The 26,322-nt window shown below is 35.8% G+C and overlaps 2 protein-coding genes across 14 annotated transcripts in view; both read left to right on the top strand.

The window, feature by feature from the left end:
* LOC105233122 (hypothetical protein) overlaps window positions 1-7,627 on the top strand; it is a 40,041-nt gene extending 32,414 nt beyond the window's left edge. For all 13 annotated transcript variants that reach the window (XM_049454323.1, XM_049454324.1, XM_049454312.1 and 10 more), the window contains 4 exons: window positions 20-159; window positions 310-675; window positions 734-2,537; window positions 4,218-7,627. In XM_049454323.1, the coding sequence (XP_049310280.1) occupies window positions 20-159; window positions 310-675; window positions 734-2,537; window positions 4,218-4,364 (2,457 nt within the window). In that variant the 3' untranslated portion in view covers window positions 4,365-7,627. The remainder of the gene's footprint in view (window positions 1-19; window positions 160-309; window positions 676-733; window positions 2,538-4,217) is intronic.
* A 5,711-nt stretch (window positions 7,628-13,338) lies between these two features.
* The window catches only part of LOC105233121 (GTPase-activating Rap/Ran-GAP domain-like protein 3), a 90,997-nt gene continuing 78,013 nt past the window's right edge, over window positions 13,339-26,322 (top strand). The window contains exon 1 of the mRNA XM_029553345.2: window positions 13,339-13,858. The gene's annotated coding sequence lies outside the window, so the exon portion shown is untranslated. The remainder of the gene's footprint in view (window positions 13,859-26,322) is intronic.

The raw sequence follows: 26,322 nt of genomic DNA, 5'->3' as shown, positions 1-26,322 counted from the left end.
TTCGAAATTTACATTTTAGAATCCCACTCGCGTCTTTACCAACAATATAATTGTTCGTTTTCATGCCAATTTGGAAATGGACGGTGATGAGATAATTACAATCGTTTGCCGTTATCCGCCGCCCATACCTTCACTGCCACCAGCTCTACCAGCACCTATGTAAGTTACTTATCCTAAATGCCGAACGTTGCGATATTTTAAATTTATTATCTGAAGTCACACTCAACTTAATTTTTAACTAAAAATTGATATTATTAAAAAATAAAAATAAAAAAAATTAAACTTTTTAATTTTGGTATGATTGAACAGCTTGAATCCCATCGCCACTGGTTCCGTTCTACAGCCGCCTCTTAAAGGTATACAGCTACTCTTAATTATTTGCGCCATTATGTTCCTTACATTACTACTGCTTGGTTTGGCTGTGTCATACTACTGCTTGCGCAGTCGCCCAATACCGGTGGTGCGTCGCCTCCCTATGTCCATGGGCAGTGGCTCAGAAATCACCAAATTGAGTGGTAGTAGCATGGGTAATATCAGTGCCTTCGAAGGTGTTAAAATACCCCGAGCTATGGTGCCATTGGCGGCTGTGCATAGTTCATCGGGTAGCGAAGGTGCGCTCATACCTTCCGACTATCCAAGCGAGTCACATTCCGAAATCGAAGAAATCGATACGAGGTAATTTTTAACCAACAAATTTAAGTGAGTTTTATTAAAACATACATATTACTTCCAGATCACTGCCATTTAGCTCAGCAGGTAGCTTTGAAAATCGTGCATTTGTCCAAGAGACTTCCAGCATTTATAGCGATCACTATGGACATACTCAAGAAGTGCAGGCTGCTAATGCATTAGCCACTTCAGTTCCTCGTCATCCTATTGCCATTAAGGAATCTTCATCACCGAAATTCGACGTTCAAGTACGCGTCAAGAAATCGCCGCCACCACCACCTTCACCCGTTACCTCAGACACTGAAAGTGTCGCAACACTTCGTCCAGATCGTAATAATCTATCGACTATTATGGAGACACATGAAGACCGTGAAAGTATTATGACTATGGATTCAATGCCCCCGCCAGAGGAGACTGTGCATACCCAGTTCACATATGTTCCTGAATTACACCCGGCACCTAAACATACTGCGGAATCATCACCACCACCACCACCAGAGCCTGTGTTCTCCGTATATGCACGCACCCATCATGAAATGGTCGATGGACGTCCTGAAACCTGGTCAGATTTTACTGATGCACCAACAGTTAGTGAGGTCACCGATTTGCAATCCGAAGCACCTGACATGCACTCGGTTGGCGAAATGGTCGATAGTACGCATTTCTTCGAGGCAGATTACCTTCCACCGGAGCCACCAATTGTTGTGAAAAAACCTCAAGTCACATCACACACTGTAGATGACGTATACTTACGTACCATTACTGAAAAGAAGACCATTGAAGACATTGAGAGTCATAAACGACGTGTTACCGAATACAAGGCGAAGCCTAAGCCATTGCCACCGCCAATTCCCGATCCAACATGGGATGTTAAGATACGTAATTATCCAACTGAACGTGAACAGCAACGATGGGAGAACTTCTCGGATATCTCAAGTGCTTCTGGCATGACTCTCACGCCTAAAATGGAACGCTCCGAACTAAGCTTGCCAATAATACCTAAAGAACCGCCACAACAAATCTATGACAACAAAAAGGAGCTGACCAGTCCACAGTTGGTAGGCAACATGAAACCCATTGAAATGCCACCAGAAGATAAGGCAGTGCGCAACTGGGGTGTGCTAATACGCGTTTTGGAAGAACCTGAGTTCTCCGAGGCAGATGATGCCAGTTCCGTGCATTCCAGTGTTCATCCTCTCACACGGTTCATCAGCTATGACGACAAGGCCAAATGGAAAGAGATCATAACTACAGAATCATCATTGCGCACAATGCTGACAGAAGCTGTGGTGCGTGAAGATTTCGAACGAATTCGCCAAGATACTCGTTATGAACGTATATTTGAGCCCCAGACTTGGGATGTTATCATACGTATACTGGCGCCACCCGCTGATGATGATACGGATGTGGAAATGCGCGCACCAAAACGCTCAAAGAAAACCCAACCATGGGACACGCGCTCCCGACGCAGTTCCTTGCCAACATTGTACGAGTACGATAGTGACGGCGGTTCCTCTGTGCGAACCATACGCCAAGATCCAAGTATGCCATTGCGTGACAACAGTTTTAATATGCACCGTTCACGCCGCTCATCGCGTACTTCGTATCACACGGATCAAAATGATTTCCGCTCTATGTCTGAAGTTACTGTCGACTTCGGAAGACCTGATCACTTAGACAACGTTTCAGACGCAAGCTCTTTTTATCCGATGCAGTACTATGATGATGAAGATAGACGTTCTTTTCACCGATCGGTCAGTCATCCATCGTTAGCGCGTTCGGCAAGCGAATTTACCGAGCACTGGGCGGCCCCAGATGAGCTTTCATCACCAGAAGCCACACCAAGATCACGCCGTTCACAACGTATGGTAAGTGGTTCTTTTAGTACATAAAAATTATAAAAATATAATATATTACCTAACTGCATTAATGGTCTTAGTGGTCTTAATTTTTTAACAGACGAGTCCAACGCAGATAGTTAATGGCACTTTCGATTTTTTCTCCTATTTTCTCCATTAAACTATTAAAGGTCTGTTAACCCCTTGTCATGTGTCAAAGAGAAAAAAATGTGTTTCTTCGATTCTTTTTTATACGACTAGACAAAAAAATTGGATTTTTACCAAAGAATTTTTTTGGAAACATGCAATAAAGATATGCATATCTTAGTTTGTCGACTTTCGTCTCCAAAATGGAGAAAATCGGAAAAGTATTTTACAACATTGAAAAAATGAGGAAAATGTATCATTCACGTTCATATTTTAACTTGTGTATAAAATAATTAATAATTAAGTTTTTAACAGGTCCAACTGGTAGGGAAATATTTCGATTTTGGAGGCAAACATCAAAAATTAATTCGTTTACGTTCGAAAATATGTTATATACTGATAATTTCCATACAATAGCAAGTATAACTTGACTCCTTTATGATTTTCGAAAAATCCGTTAGATTACCGATTTCCGATTTGGTGGAAAAGTTTTCAATTAATATGAGTACTTATGAGCAACAAATAGTAAGACTTTGTTTATAATTTTAAAATTCTTAATTTTTTCTTCGAAATCTATTTCGTCCCCCTCAAGTAATCTCCCTTGACCCAATACACTACTGCCAAAGTTTCTTCCAATCACGTTTAATGTCTTCAATCGACTCAAAGCGGTTTCACCGAAGTTGTTTCGAGTTGTTTGAGTTTGCTGAATAGCCAGAAGTCACACTGCCAATAAAACCTTTTTGACCTGCGTTGTCGTGTTTTTTTGGCTTCGGCTCACCTTTGACATGATATTCGTCCGCATGATCGTCTGTTTCTGGGTAGTAAGCGTAGATCCGAGACCCATTCCCAATAATGCATTTTAGAAATATCCTGGTAGTCGGAAAGCATTGTTTCACGGCCGTTAACGCGACGCTGTTTCCAAAAAAATTGAGTGATTTGAAAACCAATCGTGTTTTCACTTTTCTTTTGCCCAAATGATTATGTTTGATCCTTTCGATATTCGATTGATGCCAGCAAGATCTCTGAATGCCATCGTCATTTCTCAAGCACCAATTCTTTTATTTTATTGACGTGTTGATCATCACTTGATGTTGATGGCTGTCCTGGACATGATTCGGCGTCAACGCATTTTGCACCCTCTTCGAATAATTTGTACCTGCTCGCGACAAAACATTATCGCCGAAGGTCTCTTCCATCATTCTGAATGTTTCAGCACCAGAAATTTGATTCCGCACTCATAATTTAATGGCACTTCTTTGTTGAATAGTTTAACTCATCGTAAAAATCGCCGAATGTACTTTATGTACTTCAGAAGACAAACGTATACTAAACACTCATGAATATTTTGATGTGACATTTGACACAGATGTCACTGACAGTCATACCAACCTAGAAAATAAATTTCTGTGAATGGGTTTTTGCGCGAAATTTATATTAAAAAGTTTTACTATATTTTGCCCACATATATGTACATGTCAGTATAAGATTTATAATTACGTAAACCCACTCTAATAAATACTTTTGCATTGCTATTTTTATATGTGATATTTTTGCGTTTTTCAGGCAACCTTCCAGCAGCATATTCCGGCTCCACCGCCACCACCACGTTCTGGCCAAATTGTAGCGCAGACCCAGAGCCAATATGTAGAGTCACGCCGCAGCACAACATTCCACACAGAAAACGAAGCAGCACGATCACGTGACTGGTAAACGTGATGCTATATATCTGCGTACACACAAACAATAACCACACATATGCGTCAACGGTCGAGGGAGTTCAGCACAGAATTTGTGAGTTCGTAGGCGAAAGATAACAAAAGGGTGGAAAAAATATAATACAAAAGTCACTGCTTTCAGTAAAAGTCATTGCCACTCTATACCACGTGTATAATAAATACCTATAAGTTTGTATGTATGAATATAAGTATATCTAACGGTTGTCCTACCTATATGCGATATATCTAAATTAGCAAGTATTGAGCTCTATAGGGCTGCCAAATTTATAAACATATGCATATGGCGTAATAGGAATACATAACACAAGTGCCAATTTCAACAATCCTCTTGCAGCCACTGCATGCTTAAAATAAAAAAAATTAACTATTAACGGCTCGTATGGTCGCATAGAATATGTATGTGTACTTGTACTCATAATTATTTTAAAACAATGTATAAAATTAATTGGAACAACAATTTGATATTGAAAGATGAATTTATTCATGATTTATTAGGTTTAAACAAAATACCTTAAGTGAGGTTTTCACATATATAAACTTTTTTTAATAATAAATTCGAAACTGAATGTGCAAGTGCAATTTTGTAAAACCCAACGTATTTGCTTTAAATATATTTAAAAACTTTCGTAAAGCAATGTGTTCATACACCACCCACAATAACGCCTGCGACACCCAAAATATCTACTTAGCATACAGCAGCCACATTAATTTGAATATATAATATGTGGATGTACATATGTGTGCACGAAACTGTCCAAATGTCAACACATTACATTAAAGCCCATCAAAATTCTATCGAGTTTGCAAATTAGCCTCATGCAAAACTTGGCACTCGCAACCAAATTGAAGTTTACTAACCGCAAACAGTGTGACATTCACATACCCACGTCTTTCAGTCAAGTAGACAGGCTCTCGGTACCAAGAGTACATGCACAGTGCAAAGCCACAATAGTCAGTCGTATAGGTTAAATAAACAGCTAGTCTAGCAACTACTGTAAAAGCAAATAATAAATTTTTAATTTTTGCGAAAAGTATTTTCAACACAAATATAAGAAGGAAAGAAAATCAGCAGACGATCCAGTGTATATTTAATGTGCTCGTAAATATATAACGAATAGATGAAATGGTGTTTATGTACATAGAAATCTTTAATATATTGTATATGTACATCTGATGTTGGTATATACTGAAATATTTAGACATATGTACATAGATCGTTGTATTTTCTTTTGTATCTATGGTTAAACTTACACCGGATTTCATATCAGTCGCACACACTAGCAGTATTTCTACCCTCATTGCTGGCAGTTTCTATTTCTCACAGGTTTAGGCAGTTAAAACATCAGTGCATACACAAATTATAAACATGGGTGAAATAGTTTGGCATTTTTGCCGCATTTAACCGTTTTATGATCGGTTAAATTCGAAATTTAGATGCACAAATTTATTGAAAGATTACAGATGTTAGGCAATGTAACTATGATAAAATTGCCACCAATAGTCTTAAAGCTAGCATACGAATTTAAAATTATATGAAGCTTAAAGTGTTGGGTTCAAGATCATAATTAATACTAGTCTAAATCGACAAAACAACTACTGTGGAAGTGATTCTACCATACTGGCTTTTGAAATGATTTTCGACGCAACATCACCTATGTTGAAATAAGCGCATGGATTCAGCTCTAAAAAACTATGTTATATTATAATCATATAGACCCCGCTTCATAAGATAAAATCGACACACAAACATAAACAAATTGTAGTTGCAAATACAAGTTTTTCAATTTTTGTTCGAGATCATTCTGATTTCAGCTCACTGTGCGGCTGTGAAACAACACACATGTACATATGTAAGTGTAATCTCCGGCATGCGATTTTCACGTGCTTTTCTGCTAAAAGCAAGCATAGGCAACGCTGATACGATTTACATAACTTTTCTTGATGCCCAACAGCGTTGAGCAGTAATTGTTTTTGTTTAGATATAATAAAAGCTTTGACTTTTGTGTGGGGATAAAGCCACCAGCAAATATCAGTGGTGATATGAATAATTAAATAGTACGACCTCATCAATCTAAAAGTGTCGTTGATATAAAAATAACAACTAATCTGGGAAATGTGTTCGCATTCACTAAAATTTGATAAACATGGCAAAACATGACTATTATATAATATTTTGTTATTTAAGTGAGAAATAGCAAGCAAATGAATAGTGAAAAAAATAACATTTATCAGAATATTTGGAAGTGTTTATATCAAATAATGAATTATAAATATTGCACTTACACATACAAGTTTCGTTTAAGATTTATTCGTATTGATTTTTCTTGCTCGTTCAAACTTTTTCATTTATTTCACGCACTATTCTTTCAAAACAAAAAAACTCGTATAAATGTAAAAATTTTTTATTTTGATTTTCATTTGAGTGAGTGTGTAAGTGCATTGCTCCTCATGATCTGTAAGAAAAACTTTTACTCTACTGCCTTCATTAGACTAAGTATAAATCGGTGTGAAAAAACTGGAAAAGTTTGAATACTCTCAATTAATTGCATACTCAAATTAATTTTAATAGCTTTTCTGCATCTTAATGCTCAAGATGCGCATTAGCTCCTTAAGTGATAAGTTCATATGTATGTATGGAGGTGGTGGGACTTTACTGCAATCTATTGGATATGTAATTTTCGCATATAAGCACAACTTATTTACATTCCCCTATAGTTTCCAAAACTGTATATATCAAAGCTTCAAAGCAGCTGTGCCTGAGCAGTGATAGAGAAGTTAAGAAATCGATTATTTACTTACATATAAATATATGAATCAAAACGATCTAGCGCACAATTTTATGCACAAACATAAAAAGTAAAAAGAATAAAGTAACGATAATTAACATGCTTAATTGCTTTACTAAAAATGCCTTCATAAAATGCGAATTATAAATAAATAACCAATGTATAATATTAATATACTATAATACTTGGATATGCTTGAACCACAATAAAATAACATAAAGCCAAGGTTTACGATCAAAAGTTTATGTGTATGCTTGCATAATAAATCGTGTGTATAAATATGTACATATCTGACCATGTCTATATATAAAATACTCAATTAAGCCTGGTTTGTACTTTATGTCCTATGTATACAAGTATTTTGAAGAAGCAAATTGGTATGAGCTTCAAATGATCTAAAGCGTAATATTAATATTGAGAAATAAAAATCGGAAATTATTACTAACGAAAAGTGTCTTAACTGTTGTTTTATTTGGGTCTGGGAACTCGGTAATTTAGTGGTACGTACGTGTCGTTAGCTCGACGTAAACTAAATTTTTATCCTGAACTTATTTAAAAAATCATTTACAACATGTTAAATATATTAAAATCTTAAACATAAGTTATGTTATGTTTTCTAATATAGTATACTTACGGTAAAACAAAACATGAAGAATTTTACTTCAATGCAATTATGCTAAGTTGTAGAATTAAATATTGTTTTTTTTTATATACAAATGACATGTCAGAGAATTTAACCAATTGATTAAAATATATGCTTTTGAGACTGGTGTACAGGGTGAAAATCAAAAATTTTTCATAAAGTTCACCATTTGATACTAAACTGTAATAAATACATAACGAAATGTGACAAAACTTTACTTTTACATATTTTTACTAACCCCATTAAGTCGAAATATGGAGTGGCATCCAAACTTTTCTTAAATTTTTAAGTTAATTTAAAAATATTTTAGGTGTGTTGCTCGACGTAGTTTATCTGTTTTGAAAATACTCACTTAAATGATGTCAGTAGATTTCACTGCGAAGGCTGGATTGACTGTTGAAGGAGCTCTTAAAAGGGTTAAAGATCTAAATTTTACTCTCCTGTTAAATGGAAAGTGCGTTAAGGGACGATACTTTGAAAATGGCAGAACCTTTTAACCATTACTGCCAAACTTGTCTGTACAAATCCTTTTTATAAGAAAAATTTTCCTTAACACTGCAGTTTTGCAACAATGAAGTAAACGCGCAATGTTCGCACACGAATTAAATATACCAGTTCCATGAAGATATCCCAATTTTGAATCAAGCTACAGCTTGCACAGACATTCAGACTGACGGACGGACGAATAGACAATTTCCCCGAATGTGAACTCGTCTCTTGATCCTGATCATTTACATGTGTATATATAACCCTATATGTAACTCGATTGCTTTAGGTGACACAAACAAGCTTAACTTTTATGTACACTTTATAGCAACATGTTGCAAGACTATAAAAATACGTTAAAAGGCATTGATGAGTCAGGCATGAGGATGAGGAGTGCAGTAAAAATCCAGTTATTTGTTGTTAAAGTACTACTAACGACGGTTTTAGATATATACGCCACTCGGGATTTAACGAAGTAAAAAATATAAAAAAATACTAATTTCAAATAATCTTATACTACATACGTTTGTCAAGAAACTCTTTACACCCTAAAAAAAACATATTGTTTAACTTTGCATGCAAAAATAACGCCTTTAGTAATTTTTTAATGCAGAACTATTATTTAGCAAATTTTAAATTAGTATGCACAAAAATAAAAACAATACAACGAGAGGGAAAATTTTAAAACAACAAAATATGAGTTTACACATTTTTGACACTGTCAAGAAACTCTTTACACAAAGTGCTTTAGCTACGGTTTAATAAACGTATTTAATAACTTATACTATCTTAATCTAACTTTAATATTTGGTATGTCCCCCCTTTGCATTAACTACGTGCTGGAGGCGTTTTTTCATGGAATTAACTAGCTTTTGGACGTCATATTCAGAGGGTATCTTTTGCCACTCTTCAATCACTGCCGTTTTCAGCTCTGTTCGATTTTGGGGCTGCCTTTTTGCCACTTTTTTTTTAAGTGTGTCCATAAATTTTCAATTGGGTTAAGGTCTGGGCTCTGGGGAGGTGTGTCAATCACCTTTTGGCAGTTGACATGGCTCCTTTATGTCCGCACATTAAGCTCTTTATGCTTGGGGTCATTATCCTGGTAAAATTTAAATTAAGGCTTATTGTCGGCAATAAACCCAAATTTTTCGGCACTCTGCTTCAAATGGGTCTTGAGAATTGAGAGATACTGCTCAGCATTCATAGTATTTTCTATAAATGCCAGCTCTCCGACCCCTTTACTGCTGATGCATCCCCAAATCATAACCGACAATTTTCCAAATTTAACAGTCGGAATGATGTTGCGCTGATCCAACGCTGTTAATGCCTTGCGCCATACTCTGGTTGGTCCATCATTATAATACAGCACGATTTTAGTTTCGTCACTGAAAATGACATCATCCCAATTATCTGCCGGCATGCTGACCATGTTAACAGCAAAAGTATAACGTCTTTCAACATTTATCTGGGAAAGCAGCGGTTTCCTTCGAGCAACTCTTGAAGTGTACTTATGCCGCAGAATTGCTTGGCGTACTGTTTCGTGTGAAACGACTGTGCCACACTCTTCTTCCAGCTCTTTGGCAAGGGTTCTTGTAGAAATTCGGGGATTTTGGTCGATCTTACGCATGATTAGGCGGTTATCCCGTTCGCAAATCTTTTTCTTACGGCCACCTCCACCTTTTGCTTCAAGTCTGCCTTCATTTTCCGCGCGACTTGAAGCATTATAAATTGTTTTTCTGGAGACACAAAACATTTTTGATAATTCTGCCGCAGATTTTCCCAGTTGGTGATTGTAATAAATCAATTGGACTACATCGGAGGTCAATCTTTTTCCAGGCATTTTAAAAATTTCAAAAAGTCGCTTTATAACACGCGTTTATCAATATTTCACAATTAAATGAGAAAGAATTCAAAAAGGCGATGACTGCAAAATCATAGATAGCGGTAAAAGTACCGTTTTTTTTTCAAGAAAAACAAAACACAAGCAAAAAACAAAATGTGTAAAGAGTTTCTTGACAGTGTCAAAAATGTGTAAACTACTATTTAGTTGAATTAATATTTAACCTTGCAATATTTTGTATTTGTTTTTGCACTTATTAACTAAGCACATTCTATTCAACAGTTCTACAATAAAAAAATTAGATAAAATTTAACAGAAGGTGTTTGTTTGTGTATGCAAAATAAAAAAATGCTGTAAATTTTCAGTGTGTAAAGAGTTTCTTGACAAACTGTATATAAAATGAATCGCAAAATGTGTTGGTAAGCGCATAACTCAACAACGCCTGAACCAATTTTGCCAATTCTTTTTTTTTAAAAAAAATTCGAATAATTGCCGGAAATCCCCTAAAAACAGCCCCTTTCTTTTTTCCATACAAACGAATGAATGTTTGTTTATTAGTAACGCTAAGAGAACGACTGAACCAACCTTGATGAAATTTTCAGAGAATGTTCTGTGTGGATCGGGGAAGGTATAAAAATAAAAAAACCCGTATGATTTTCGTGAGGAAAAGTTGGAAAATTGGAAAATTTCAAAAAGTTAATTTCTTCCATACAAATTTTTGTTTTATTTTTTTTTTTTGTTTTGTTTTTCAATTATTTGAATCGTTCAAATTTGTCGTTTGCTTCAAAATTTTTTGAAAATTATTCCGTGAAAATGTTATGTGTGCTGCACACAAAGTGATTAATTACAGATTGAAATTTGTTACGATGCCATGAAGAGGTCGCGCTAATATCGGTCTGCGTTCTTTTTGGTATCAACATACATTAGCAGCCCAAGGCACGTGGCCGAGTACTCCCAGGATGCGATGATATATGTACATGCGGTATTATGGATCGCGGTCAATCAACAAGCGATCGTCACGATCTCACAGCAAGACTTTTCAAACTACAGCTTCGATGGACATTATCTTGAAGCAACGCATATATGGTGCTGTTAGATGCTAGATGTACTCAGTTGAGTGACAAAAAAGAGGTTTGTCGCACGTACACATTCTTCTTTGGACGGTGGATGGTTGTTACACCAGATCAAATTAATAAACTTATTTCCGCGGAAATTCCTGATGCAGAGAAAGATCCACTATTATACGAAGTGATGAAAACCAATATGGTTCATGGACCTTGACGACACCACAATCCCACTTCGGTTTGTATGTCTGACAATAAATGTACGAAACAGTATTCACGTTCCTTTCGGAAACACAAGCTAGAAATAATGGATATCCACTCTATCGGCGTCGCCCACCAGACGACAGTGGCAGCACATTCAGCAATTAATTTAGAAGAGTGAATATCGAAGTTGACAACACATGAATCGTACCATATTCTCCACTGTTGTCTAATTCACATTATCAACTCATATCAATATTGAGTATTGCAGTTGGGTAAAATCTATAAAATGCGTTTCTAAGTACGTCACCAAAGGAAGCAATACGATACGGTCGATGCGCTTTGTGAAATATTTACTTTTGCAATTCATGAACGTTTTCCGACTGTTGTGCGTCTCGCAGTTAATTAGGAGAATGGCCAAAGAGTGTATTTCAACCCAGGGAATACAGTACAGCCACTGGAAACACCGCCAGCAACAAAATTAACATTTACGATTGTTTGCTCAATTTTCGTCACAGATCCGTTTGCGAGGACATTCGGAAATACCTTGATATTATACATGGAATGCATCTTTGAAGAAATAATTACGCAGAAAGCAAGGCCAACCAGTATATGGACATCCAGATGTGTTATCAATTGGGACGAATTTACACAATCCACCCGAAAAACGACGATTGTTTCTACCTTTGGTTGCTATTGATAAATGTTCGCGGTTCAACTTCATTTTACATTGTCTTCCCGTTTTCTCCGTTTATCAACTCACGAAAGATAACTCATCACGAATGTTCGGACATTTGCCAAATTATCGTAACTACGATTCCTTAAGTGTACGCGCAATCTTAGCTGCCAAAAATACCGATATTGTTGACTTAAACTGGGAGATTCAAAGTCAAATTCCGGGAAACTTGCGCTCATACAAATCGATGGTTCGTCTTGACAATGAGGACGATGTCGTGAATTATCTAGTGGAATTTCTAAATTCTTTGGAGAGGCTTGGTATGCCACCGCACCATTTGCGTCTCAAATGATAAATTTACTTTCTTTTCATTTCAAAACACATATTTTCACGCAGGACAACGGCTGCGGGGTCAGCTAGTATACAATAAATATAAGTACAATTAAGACATTGTGACCTCATAACGAACGATTTTCGCATGCCCATTATCATAATAAAAATCAGACAAGGTTTGTGGTTTGATCACATTAATGAAAATAAATAAAAAGTCACATATATTTTTCTCTCAATACACTAGTATGCCTTCGAGATGCTCATTTTTGAACATACTCAATTTCTTCCGGTCCAGTAAGACAAACTTGTTGCAGCTATCGCAAAACATTAGTGAAAAATCAACAGTTAAGATTACGTGTTCGCAGGTACATACATCTTGTTGTTCTGGTATATTTCTTTATCCTACCCGTTTTTACCGGTATACATTAGTAGTGTTTAAAGTCATCGACAGTCAATCGTGAAGGTGGTAGCAATGCCGATGCTACCGAGGGGTTCGTTGCTTTTGCCAAGGTAATTGACATAGCCTAGTGGTCTGGCTGGCTGCAATGCGGTAATATCAACATATTTGCAACAGTTGTTTTCCTCCCCAAACAAGACACGCACACACATACTACAGCATATAACATCTCCACTACTCGAGCGAATGGCCTCGTCGCAATGTCGTACAGCTTCCGTTCAAGGCTGACCAAAATCCAAAGTAACCTTGAGCACTTACGGTTTGTCTAGCTTGCCTCATATACTTTCTCTTTTTACTTCAAATCTCTCACACGCACGCTCGTCCTCAACCGAAGCTGCACTCGCAAACCGAATACTCTCAATGTAATGCCTTTAGGCATATCCTTGCTGTTGAGCTTTTTCGAAATTAGTAGAAATGTATAATGTTACGTTACTCATGGCGGCAACATGTGCTTGATGTGGCTGTATGTACTTATGTCGAATATGAATTTTTTATCGTTCGCTTGCTGATGTGTTGTGCCCAAAAATGCCTTTGGTACTTGCGTTTGCCAAAAACATCGTTGCACAGTTGCGTTTGAATCTCTGCTCGCAACGGTCGTACGTCTTTTTTGGTTGTATAGCGCGCATATCTGGCGCGGGTTTCAAGTTCACAGTGCGGGAGCATTAGTGAGTAATGCGGTTGTACACAACTTCCATTCGAAATATATGTGCTAGTGTAAAGTTGAAGTTCATAGTGCAGTGCTTTTAACTTTACTCTTAGGAAGCTAATGATATGCAAATGTGTTTCGTGTATTTTTGCCAAAAATGTGATTTAAAAGGTTTCCTAAGGGCTAAACGAACATATTGCAATAAATTTCAGTCATATGAATATCGTGTTCGAATTATGAAACTTTAGTTACCAAATAATTTGTCTCCTATGTGAAAAAAGCCTTCTTCTACTAATATACTAAGTACAAAGATTATCTGGATACTACTTTTTTATGGTAAATATGTCACATCGATCAAAAAAATAGATTACGAACAGATAAACAGACGTTTAATGCATTATATTTATTGTACCGTTATTTGAGTGCATGATTTATTAAAATTTTAAAACTTTTTCGATCATTTGAAACTATAATAAAAGTGAAAACTTACATTATTACCAAAGCATTTCTTTAAAAAGTCAGTAGAATGCTCTAGACTTAAATTTTAAGTAATACCAATTTAGCTTTTCTGAAACTATATTTAGCTGGTTTTTCAGAGCTTAGCTTCGAAAAATGCACATTTTTTAAAGAGTACCCGTACCTCAGTACTTAGGGCTGACATCGGCAGATCTGTAAAACATATTACTGAAATACAGAAAAAAAATATTGTTGTGATAGCAGTATGTCCTCGCATCTTAATGAAACTCAGAGAGCTCCGTTAACTGGTAATAATACATATGTCGTGATAAAACTGGGTCAATATTGCTTCTAGTATCAGTTGGTCAATATAAAAGATGTCTTCGCGTCATAAATTGAACGTATAATATTGGATATACCAAACCTTAATTCAGAAAACGAAATACTCCAACGCCCAATACGCAATATAGCGAGATTTTCAATAAGAGCGCTATGTAAGTTAAAAAAAAACAAAAATGGTTTGGGATATCAATGAGTCACCATTGCATACCGAAAAAATTACGGTTTGGTGCGGTTTATGGGCTGGTAGCGTCATTGATCAAGACCGGCGCGTACTGTTATTGTCACTACCGCTTAATGATAACCGAATATTTTTGGCCCGACTTGGATGATATGGACTAGGCAGTCATGGCCGATTTATTCTTGAAAACCGCCTAAAAGTGGATTCAGCGTCTGAACTTCTGCATGCGTATTTTTGTAGCGTTCTTTTTAAAAAGCCCGTTATTCTGATTGTAATAATGATTTACGTATATTCCTAAAATAACGTGCAAACAACTTCTCGAGTATACTTGAGTAATTCCAAAAGTTCAAATAATGCTATACTTTCTACTTGACGTTAAAGAGGTTAAGTTGGTAGAAATGCATGAGTTTTGATAGAAGTGAACGGTGGATAACTTTCTCCTCATATACCTAATATTTAAAGCAAGATTGGAATTAAAAAGAAGACACCGTTTTTAATCTTTCGATTCTAATTTTTTTATTGAATCATAAAGCACATACGATAGGGTTGTTTATGTAAACATACACAAAAAAATGATTTCCACGGCTTTACATACACCTGACCATGACTACTCTACATAAATGTGGCGTATAAATCATTGAATATTCTTGCGTGGTTGTGGGCTCGGTGCGATAGACCTGTGGTTTTAAATAACACCATAACAAGTAAGGAAGGGCTAAGTTCGGGTGTCACCGAACATTTTATACTCTCGCATGATAAAGTGATAATCGAGATTTCATTATCCGTCATTTACATATTTTTTTATTTTGCTGTAAAATTAATTAGAATTAAATTCTGAGAGATTTACCGATATTTTCGGTGGAAAATTAGGTTAGGTTAGGTTAGGCACTGAGTTCTTCGTGTTCGATATCAGGGACCTTGAAAAGTTATATTCCGATCACGACAATTTTTCCACAAGGGATACCTCAGCTCAAATACCGTATTTGTGTAAAGTTTTATTCCGCTATCATCATTGGTTCCTAATGTACATATATATTAAGGTGGGCCAAAAATTAGTTTATATTGCACATTACAACCTCCGCACAATAACCACCACAAAAAAAAATGATTTTTTTTTCCATGTAATTTATATGGGAAATCGAAAATGTCGATGAGGCACCTCTTAATATTAATATAAAGAGCTCAGATTTTACCAGGACTTGTTTTTAGTCATGTTGAATGAGATTTTCATGGTAACTACGAAAAATAAAATATAAACTAATTTTTGGCCCACCTTAGTGTATATTACACAGAGAATGCATCAAATGGAATTCAAAATAGCGTTATATTGGAAGAAAGCGTGGTTGTGAACCGATTTCGCCCATATTTCGTACATGTCGTCAGGGTGTTAAGGAAATATCATATACCGAATTTCATTGAAATCAGTAGAGTAGTTCCTGAGATATGGTGTTTGGTCCATAAGTGGGCGACGCCACGCCCATTTTCGATTTAAAAAAAAAAGGCTGGGTACAGCTTCCTTCTGCCATTTCTTCCGTAAAATTTTGTGTTTCTGACGTTTTTTGTTAGTCGGTTAACGCACTTTTAGTGATTTTCAGCATAACCTTTGTATGGGAGGTGGGCGTGGTTATTATCATATTTCTTCCATTTTTTAACTGTATGTGGAAATTGCTGAAGGAAATGATTCTGTAGAGTTTCGTTGACATAGCTATAGTAGTTTCCGAGATATGTACAAAAAACTTAGTAGGGTGCGGGGCCACGCCCACTTTTCCAAAAAAATTACGTCCAAATATGCCCCTCCCTAATGCGATCCTTTGTGCCAAATTTCCCTTTAATACCTTTATTTATGGCTTAGTTATGACACTTTATAGGTTTTCGGTTTTCGCAATTTTGTGGGCGCGACAGTGGACCGATTTTGCCCACCTTCGAACTTAACCTTCTTATGGAGCCAAGAAATACGTGTACCAAGTTTCATCATGATATCTCAAACTTTACTCAAGTTGCAGCTTGCACGGACGGACAGACGGACGGCCGGACAGACAGACATCCGGATTTCAACTCTACTCGTCGCCCTGATCACTTTGGTATATATAACCCTATATTTAACTCTTTTAGTTTTAGGACTTACAAACAACCGTTATGTGAACAAAACTATAATACTCTCCTTGGCAACTTTGTTGCGAGAGTATAAAAACAAATCTAATATGTGTTATTGTAATTATGCCCCAGCCCTAAACCTACTCCAAACAGTGACATATTGTGGGTGCATTTCGAACTGCGATATTATTTTTGAAATATTATTGAAGACATGTTCCATCGCATAACTCTATTTTTACTAAGCCTAAACTGTCAGATTTGTTATTTTTTTAGTGTTGTCAACACATTGCTACATAAATCCCTGAAATTAAAAACTTTCGTTATTTTTAGGACAATACATTATTAAATTAAATTATACTTTTACATTTGTTATAAAATTAGCTCATTTGGTACATAATATATCACATACAAGCGTACTCTCACTTGATGCTGATTTGAATGTTTTTGTATAATTGCAATGCAGTCGCCTTTTCATTGAATAAATAAAGCTTTGTAAACGGTGATTTTTTAAGAGCTTGATAACTTTTTTTTAAAAAAAAAACGCATAAAATTTGCAAAATCTCATCGGTTCTTTATTTGAAACGTTAGATTGGTTCATGACATTTACTTTTTGAAGATAATTTCATTTAAATGTTGACCGCGGCTGCGTCTTAGGTGGTCCATTCGGAAAGTCCAATTTTGGGCAACTTTTTCGAGCATTTCGGCCGGAATAGCCCGAATTTCTTCGGAAATGTTGTCTTCCAAAGCTGGAATAGTTGCTGGCTTATTTCTGTAGACTTTAGACTTGACGTAGCCCCACAAAAAATAGTCTAAAGGCGTTAAATCGCATGATCTTGGTGGCCAACTTACGGGTCCATTTCTTGAGATGAATTGTTGTCCGAAGTTTTCCCTCAAAATGGCCATAGAATCGCGAGCTGTGTGGCATGTAGCGCCATCTTGTTGAAACCACATGTCAACCAAGTTCAGTTCTTCCATTTTTGGCAACAAAAAGTTTGTTAGCATCGAACGATAGCGATCGCCATTCACCGTAACGTTGCGTCCAACAGCATCTTTGAAAAAATACGGTCCAATGATTCCACCAGCGTACAAACCACACCAAACAGTGCATTTTTCGGGATGCATGGGCAGTTCTTGAACGGCTTCTGGTTGCTCTTCACCCCAAATGCGGCAATTTTGCTTATTTACGTAGCCATTCAACCAGAAATGAGCCTCATCGCTGAACAAAATTTGTCGATAAAAAAGAAAAGAACCGAACACTGATTGTGGTAATAAAATTCAATGATTTGCAAGCGTTGCTCGTTAGTAAGTCTATTCATGATGAAATGTCAAAGCATACTGAGCATCTTTCTCTTTGACACCATGTCTGAAATCCCACGTGATCTGTCAAATACTAATGCATGAAAATCCTAACCTCAAAAAAATCACCCGTTACCTGCACCTTCCGAGTGTATAAAATATTCGGCTCCACATGAACTTAGCCCTTTTTTGCTTGTTTTCTGTGAAGTGAAGGCACTTGAAATAAATTGATGGCACCTGAGTAAAAGAACTCGTGAAAGTCTGCAGTTCATTACACTTAAACGGCGCACTTCTGAGTACGCAATGTTCGCAAATTATTATCATTCGACCTACCTCAAATGTCACTTGTAAGAAGCCTGCAAAAATAGTTTTCTGTATATTCTCATAATTTCATCATGGCTGTAACTAAAATCGTTTTCTGGCCAACTGCCGTTATGTTAAGTGGATTGCTGAGTGTCTACTGCTGTTCAAGCACATGATTTACTTTCACGATTCGTATCTGAAGATGGTGTATATATGTATGTGTACATGACTTCTCTGTTCTTACATTAAATACAATTCCTTATTAACAAAAAAGTAAATTTTTAATAAGGCAGTTGTACTTAAAATGTATTTTTTTATATGCTAATTTATTCTGCAAGATTGTTAAAGAAATAAATAGTTTTATTATAATTTAATGTTGCGTTAGCTTTATTTTAAATATAAAGATTTTCTATTAAGTTCTAAAAAATATTTCGAGAGGACCACTTCTTTCAGCAATTGGAAGCGTATGTCAACAATAATGTCACGATTTTAATCTTCCAAGTCGTTAATCGTCTTCTGCTTAGCTGCGTGTACAAGCGACTTCACATTATTCCACCGAAAATAGTCCAGAAATTCCACGATTTTGGAGGCCCCGCCAAAAGCTGCCGACGTCGGATAATGCGCTTACCAAAAGTTTTATTCAATTCAGTTTCGATTATGTTGTATGGCAAGTAGTGCCGTTTTGTTAGAATCAACATCAACACCTTCTAATTCAGGCCAGAAAAAGGTGTTAATTATGGCTTCATAGCGTCCCTCATTAAGTGTAATATTATGGGTCTTCGCACGGGCAAATGAGTTTCTCTGCCCATAGAGCACACCAAAAAGTGAATTTTTAAAGATGCAACGGCCTATTAACATTGTTTTCTTAACCATTCCCAATGGGAATTTTTATTAACCAGAAAAGAAGATCCATCGCTGAACAAAAATTTGTTCTGTCGGTGGTCATCTCGTTATGGGCCCATTCACAGAACGTGCGACCCGGTTGATGGCCCAGCGGCTGCAATTGTTGTTATTGTACATGATTTTGTAAGCCCGAAAACCAAAATTTTTCTAGAAAATGTTCCACAAAAAAACGTGTGTTATCCAATTTAATATAATTTTTCTGACGCCATGACGGATGTACCAAAATACTGCTATATGGTGTAGCAAATAATCAAAAGAGAAAAAAGTGGGATAACGGAAGAAAATTTGCAAAACAGCGATATATTTTGGGACCGGATGTTGTTATGAGTCGATGACCGGAAATGAAATCACGGTATCGCATTTCCTTTCATGAAGCTTAATCGGAAACTGAAAAATGGAAATCGTTTCAAAAAATCGAAAGTGTGTATTTGTGGGTAATTTGAAAATCACGGTATCGTATTTTCTGTGAGGAAGCTAAACCGGAAGCTGTAAAACGAAAAAGGAAATCAATTAAAAGCCGAAAGTAATTTTTCTACACAATTGATTTTTTTTTAGTTCAGCTTACGAAATCGGAAATTTTATACCATGTTATTGCCAATACACTCGAGACCGGATTGTATATAGAGTATTTCGGACTTTTTTTGTCTCCTCACATGCTAACATCCCGCTCTGATAGTCTTCCGCTTTCATTGTTCCATTTTGTCCCTTTTTCCATTTCCAGTTCAGAATTTTCTGTTGGATTTTCAAACTGCAAATATAGTACCGTTACCGGCCCCAATTATGTATAATTTCTGATTGGCTTTATGTCGTACATATCGATCAATGGTAAAATATTTAGGCAACATTAAATGATCATACAAGTATACACCTTATAGTGAGTCTGACTTTCCACCATACTTTAAACTTCTACTGACTAGGATAATAATGAAATTAAATGAGTCAACGAACTTTTATATAAGTTAATGTGATTATCATTTAATCACAGTTTCACCGAATCATAAATGTTTAATTCATATGCAACATTTGTTAATACAAAATAATCTGAACGCCTCCGGCTTTTACCTTTACGAGAGTATAAAACTTACTTTCAATAAATAATAACATTTTAATTCCTTCAACAACTCATAATCCATTTATAAACCCAGTGTAACTTTTTGTGACTTCATAAGTGCAACAACAGCAGTTCTGTGTAAAGTTTGTTTGTTATTTTCCATCAAGTTTTTCCTACAATGCAAAATTTAACTATCAGTAAAATTATTTTAAAGCAGCAGTATATCTAACAGCATGAAAAGTATAACTTTAAACATTTTATTTCTTTACATTAAAAAAATATGAAACATGGCGCAAGCGGATGTTATAACTCACATTCTCTACAAAAAAAGAAAACGGAGGCATTCTTGCTTATACACCATTTTGTAACAAATTTAATATTAATAAAAAATATTTCGCTGATATTTTCCAATGGTTGTTATATGGCATACAAAATTTTGCTTAAATGTCTTCAATCCCATTATCAAAGTTTCAGTCAGTCAACTAAGGGCTGAATTCAGAAATACAAGGTGCGTTCCAATGTAAACAGGACTTGAAAACATCCTGTCTGATGAATTATTCACAGAAATGTTGAAAATCGTACTTCAAAAATTTAAATATTTCAACATCTTTTTGGTTTTGAAAGTGCTTAGTTTAGTTGGAATTATTGATGCAACATTTTGAAGAATTTTTCATGTTTCCAGCTATTTAACGTACCTGTAAGTATTTGCTTAAAAGTGTGCTGCATATAAAAGATTTCCCAACCCAATAAAAAAATCTTTGGAATGACGCATATTGCCTTTTTCGACATGAAAAAATGCTTTCGCCACCGTTAAACTGTTTGCTTATCAAACCCAAACATAAGTACATCCGGCAAATAAACAAACACTCAAATCCAAAACGTATGCTTACTTGAAGGACGTGCAAGTGTTTGTATGGAAAATTAGCCCAAGTCAAATATGAATTATTTTGAAGATTGATAGTTTGCATTAACTTTTAACTTGACTTGTTGGTTGTTTGGTTGAAAACGGTGTTTCATGAGACGGCCACACTTGGGCCATCATTAACGCCACCGCGCTCCCGGGTGGTGTCCAATGTAAGCCCTCCTCATCCGGCTGGGTATTCGTATAGATAATGTTCCAGCTCTTAACATCCTTCGCGCATTATTTTCATTCCGTCGAATCCACTTTTTCTATTTTCAGAAGGTGGGATCTTAAGTGTAGGTGCTGAGTGATGACCACTACAATTTGCCTATAAGTAGCTGCTTTTTGTCTGTCTGCCAACAACACCACCCCATAGCAGCTTTGCAGTATTCCCTATATTGGTTGTGGGCCAGCTCATCGCCTTTTCTTTTCCTTTTATTACTATATGACCGAATACCCAAAAAAGGCTAGTTATTGCCTAGTTGCATAACTTAACGCAATGAAACTTAGAATTAGCGCTACGGATGGCCTTAATTGCCGCGTAGCTTATTATTAGGATGTTTATGGACTCGCTAGTTAGATCAAGAGCCTACTTGGCGCCTTCTGTTATGTCCACATTTCGGCCCGAAAGACTGAATTGTAGTCATTTGTGTATGAATTTGTTTTGATTCGTCAGTGAATATGTAGATTTTGATATTGGAACTGTCGATCACAGAACCATTGGTCCAATCTTCTCTACTGGGCAATGAAAATAATGTGTTTAGTTCCTGATGGGTCACCTTTTCTCGGCCGCATTGCGAAATTAATCTGAGTTCATTAATGACGATTATGATACATGCCCACAGTGTCACCTGACTTGACTCTAATAGTCTAAAGTCATGCATCAACTGATGCTAAACATTGCCTCATACCTCACTTGTATAGGTACATATTAGCCGGATATCTAGGATAACCTCAAGAAATTTGTAGAGGTAGTTTTTACTACGCTCTTAATTTCCAGCAAGCAGACCCGTTGCACCTGTTTCCGCGGTTTAATACGGCGATAACGCGATCCACAATTCCACTGTACCACCACTAGACCCCTCGCTGCTACCGTGACAGTTAAGCTGTGTGATTGTAGGAGTTTTTAACTTATACTCTTATAAAAATTTTATACGGTAAGCTTTAATAATTAAATTCCAACATGTGATATTTCACTACCAACAGGGCTTCAAACTTTTCCTTAAACCCAACTTAAACTGTTCTTTCATACGACTACATGTACACATATGAATATTGTTTAAACACACGCTCACTAAAAGGACATCGCCTGTCGATATTGCCACAATAAATTCAAATGCTAATGACATTGGAACGAGCAAATCATGCGTGCTCAACTTCAGCGGCTCCAAGAAATTCCGTATAAAATATGCATGACACGTGTGGCAGGCAGACGTGGCTAAGTATATTGGATAAGAAGGTAGGCGCGCTCTTCAAAACGACAGAAAAGGTACGAGTTAAGCTAAATGTCAGCAAGTTATATCTCATACATATATTTTAAGCGATGCTGTAGGCATTTAACTGTCATTTACAGCAGCCATTGAAAAAAGTATGCTCATGAAATGTGCTTATAGAGCAGGTGACAACGTGCTCGTCAGGAAAGCCGAAGCAAGCACAACTTTGTCCAGACGAAATATAATGAATTTTACATGAGTGTAAAGTTGTACTGTTAATTGTAGGTGAGATTTATATTATTGAAAGTAATCAATCTCGATACTTCTACTTAAATTGATTTCTTTCTTCTGATGTTTTCAATACATGCAGCAATCAATGAAACAATAGTGGGGACCAAAGCTGTTAATCTTTTTTAATTGGCTGCGGTTGCTTCGCAAATGTAGAATTACTCAATTTTTTCGAAAAACAGCATTGCGGTAACCTTTGTGAAACAAAACTTTCCAACTACCAGGATGTCGTGAAACGTATTATTACTGGCAATGAGTCTGGGATTTATGCTTACGACCCAGAAACAGACGATAAATTTGCCGAACTTGAAAAAAGCACGTCAATGCAGGTCAAAAATTAAGGTTATGTTGACAGTATTCGTCCATTATCGAGGTGTGTTGCACTCCAAATTTCCGACCGGCCAAACTGTGAACAAGGAATACTGAGTGTCACGCGTTGTTTGCGCGAAGCTATTCGTAAAAAGAGATCGGAATTATGGGCCGCGATAATGCACCGTCGCACACTGCATTGATTCTTCTTGAGCTTTTCGCCAAATTTTCAACAAATAGTAATAATTCGCTTGATTCAACTTTGTTTGATCTTTGGCTATTCTGCGAACCCAAACTATCGCTACGCGCATTGAAGGCCATTCCGGAAATTTACTTTAACTGTTTCGAGGATTGGAATACACATTGACACAACTGTTTTGGGGCCAAATAATTGCTTTGAGGGGGACAGCTTAGATGTTGAATTGATAATTTTGTAATTTTAAACGAAGTCTTACTATTTTTTGCTGAAAAATAGATGGGTTGTACAATGTGCGAAAAATATGACACAAAGAACCTTACTTTTTATTCAACGCAATAAGAATACCTTTTTTTTATGTTATTGTAATTATTTTATTTATTTTGTTCACCGTTTAAAAAAATAACTATGAATGGTTCTATTTATAGTATTAATATCTATCTTCTATTTTGATCTGATATACAATTTTTAACCAAGTTTCCTGCTCACAACAACAGCTAAAGTCCTATAGTTTTAAAGTAAAGAGAAGTTTCCAATTTGATGGCATCAATCCGCATCCTATTTAGTCAATTTCCGAAGTCTAAGCAACTCCTGATTAAATTTTGAAGCGCATTAATTTAATGTCCTCCCTACAAATTCTTAAATGCCTTACAAGACACATTAACATATATACATATGTATGCATATATAAAATTATACAAAATTTTAAATGAGAGTATTGTTGTGTCAGTTGCCTCTATCGCAATTCCACAGGGGAATATGAATTTTTATTTTAATAAGCTCTGAAATGATTTCAAACGGAAGTGTGTTTATATGTTCATGCAAACGCTAGTCCTTCTCTCTTGTATGTAAATACCGCGAACATTTAGGCCACGTCTGTCGTTTTCGAGGCTATCTTTTGTTGCCTCCAAGCTAAATGATTATTACTGACTTTTATATATATACATATATATATGTATGTATACGTATATATGTATATACTACTGAATTTATTGTACTATTGAGTGTTTACAAACACCAATTACCTTCAATGAAATAACGAGATGATTTTTCATTTGCGGAAGTCTGAAAAAAGAAGATCACACAAAGTTCATGAGAATTAATTCCAGCTGCAACCAAATATTACATGAACATGCATCTTATTTAATAACATACCTGCCTTAGTATTTAGTTTTAAATATAGGAAAGATGTTTCAAGTTATATTTTCAAACTAGAAAATATACCCCCCAATTGCCCATCGAGTAGATAAAGATATATTCAATATTTAAAGAGAATATAAAAACATCTTTCCTCTAAGCTAGTATAAATAAATTATACAAATTTTAAATATAATGATTATTTTCAGCGGTTTTTAATTTCAGTTTTAGGTAGAATATTTTTCGGATATATATTTAATATAATAATTATGAAAAAAACAGTGTTCAAAAGCTTTTTGTAAGTACTTGTTAAGATCTTCATTTATATAAGTTCTCATTTATTTTCTGTTGTTGTAAAGAGTTTGACTTAACTTTAACATACAACCCAATACAATAAGGTGACCGTATCATTTGGGAATCAATTGAATAGTACTCCAATGGACTACGCACTGGTTATACAACCAATTTATTAAGCAATAGTAAGACGTTGTTGTGATTCGCTAAAGCCGAGAGTATATGCTCAAATAACGTTTGTATGTATATGAACATGAAACACGTAAAGCAAAGCTGGCTTCAACACTCACTTTGGCATGCACGATGGTATCGAATTGCATTTGACAGAATTCGTTAAACGCACATGTCTTTAATTACTTACCACGTCGTCTTAACCATTCATTAGACTCCTGAAGATAATAACAAAGTCAGCCGAAACCAACAGAAAAACCTCAAGCCAATGGCGAAAATACATTAAATCAAACTCAAATATTGAAATTTGTTGAAAAAATAGCTATAGCGGAAATGTGTAGTAACAAATGAGAGCAGTGGTGCTAAACGCTGCTTCCGAACTGCAAATTCGGTCCTTGTGCCGGACAAAGCCAGAGTGACATGCTATTTCTTGTCAGTAGCGCGCATCATATGCTGTTTACTTTAAATTTTCTTAGGAGTAAGTCATACTTTTAATTAAGGACTTATGATCGATTCTCTGAAGGCCTTCGTCTTGAGCTCGCCAGCGAAAGTAGCTTCTACGAGTAGATATGTCTTCACTTGTCCAACACATCGTTCATCACACGTTCTATCAACAAAGCCGAATACATGCTGACAGTACTTTTATCGATGAATTAGTTAACTGACAAGAAGTTAATATTTGTCGACTACTGTACTGCTATATACGAATCCGAGGCTTGTACATATCTAGATGAACTAAAAAATACCTCATGAAAATTATAAAATACTTTTATAACACACTGTCTGCCGAAGTATCAACGCACCCTACCCAAACATACTTAAAGTCGACATTAATTTTAATTTATTTATTTTTGAATCACCACATTGCCAGCTAAATAAGCGCTTTAGAGATCTAAAGTGGAATGTAAATATTATATTAACAAACATCTGAAATCATAATACTTTAAGTGTGAACTACTTCGATCAAAAAATCACGAAAAACTTTCACAAAAATTTTTAACACAATGTGGCAGCATTATATACAAGTAAAAACATATATTCGAAGTTTGCTCTTTCTCTGTTTACATTTTGGGAGCTTTTTCGAAGTTTGAGCACATCGCGTTACTCATACGCCAGAGCACGCGCTACTATACAGCGCGGTAAATAGCATATATTCGTAGTACTCTAACGTAATATATTAAACATCTCTTTACAGTGTTGCATAAATAATAGCAGCGACTGAAGTGTTTCACAATTTTTCTTGAAGGTGACTTTTTAAAAAAGAATAATATCAGTTACAATAAACAACGTTGCGTATTAATTTATTCATTAATTGGCGGACTTGTGAATTGAACAAAATTCTATTTTTAGTTTATTAGCTGGTATAAGTTTCTAGTATATGCATCATAAGGGTGATTTTTTAAGAGCTTGATAACTTTTTTAAAAAAAAAAACGCATAAAATTTGCAA

This window comes from Bactrocera dorsalis, chromosome 4, assembly GCF_023373825.1.
Source record: "Bactrocera dorsalis isolate Fly_Bdor chromosome 4, ASM2337382v1, whole genome shotgun sequence".
Taxonomy (NCBI): Eukaryota; Metazoa; Arthropoda; class Insecta; order Diptera; family Tephritidae; genus Bactrocera; species Bactrocera dorsalis.
This window is presented reverse-complemented; position numbering and strand designations above follow the sequence as displayed.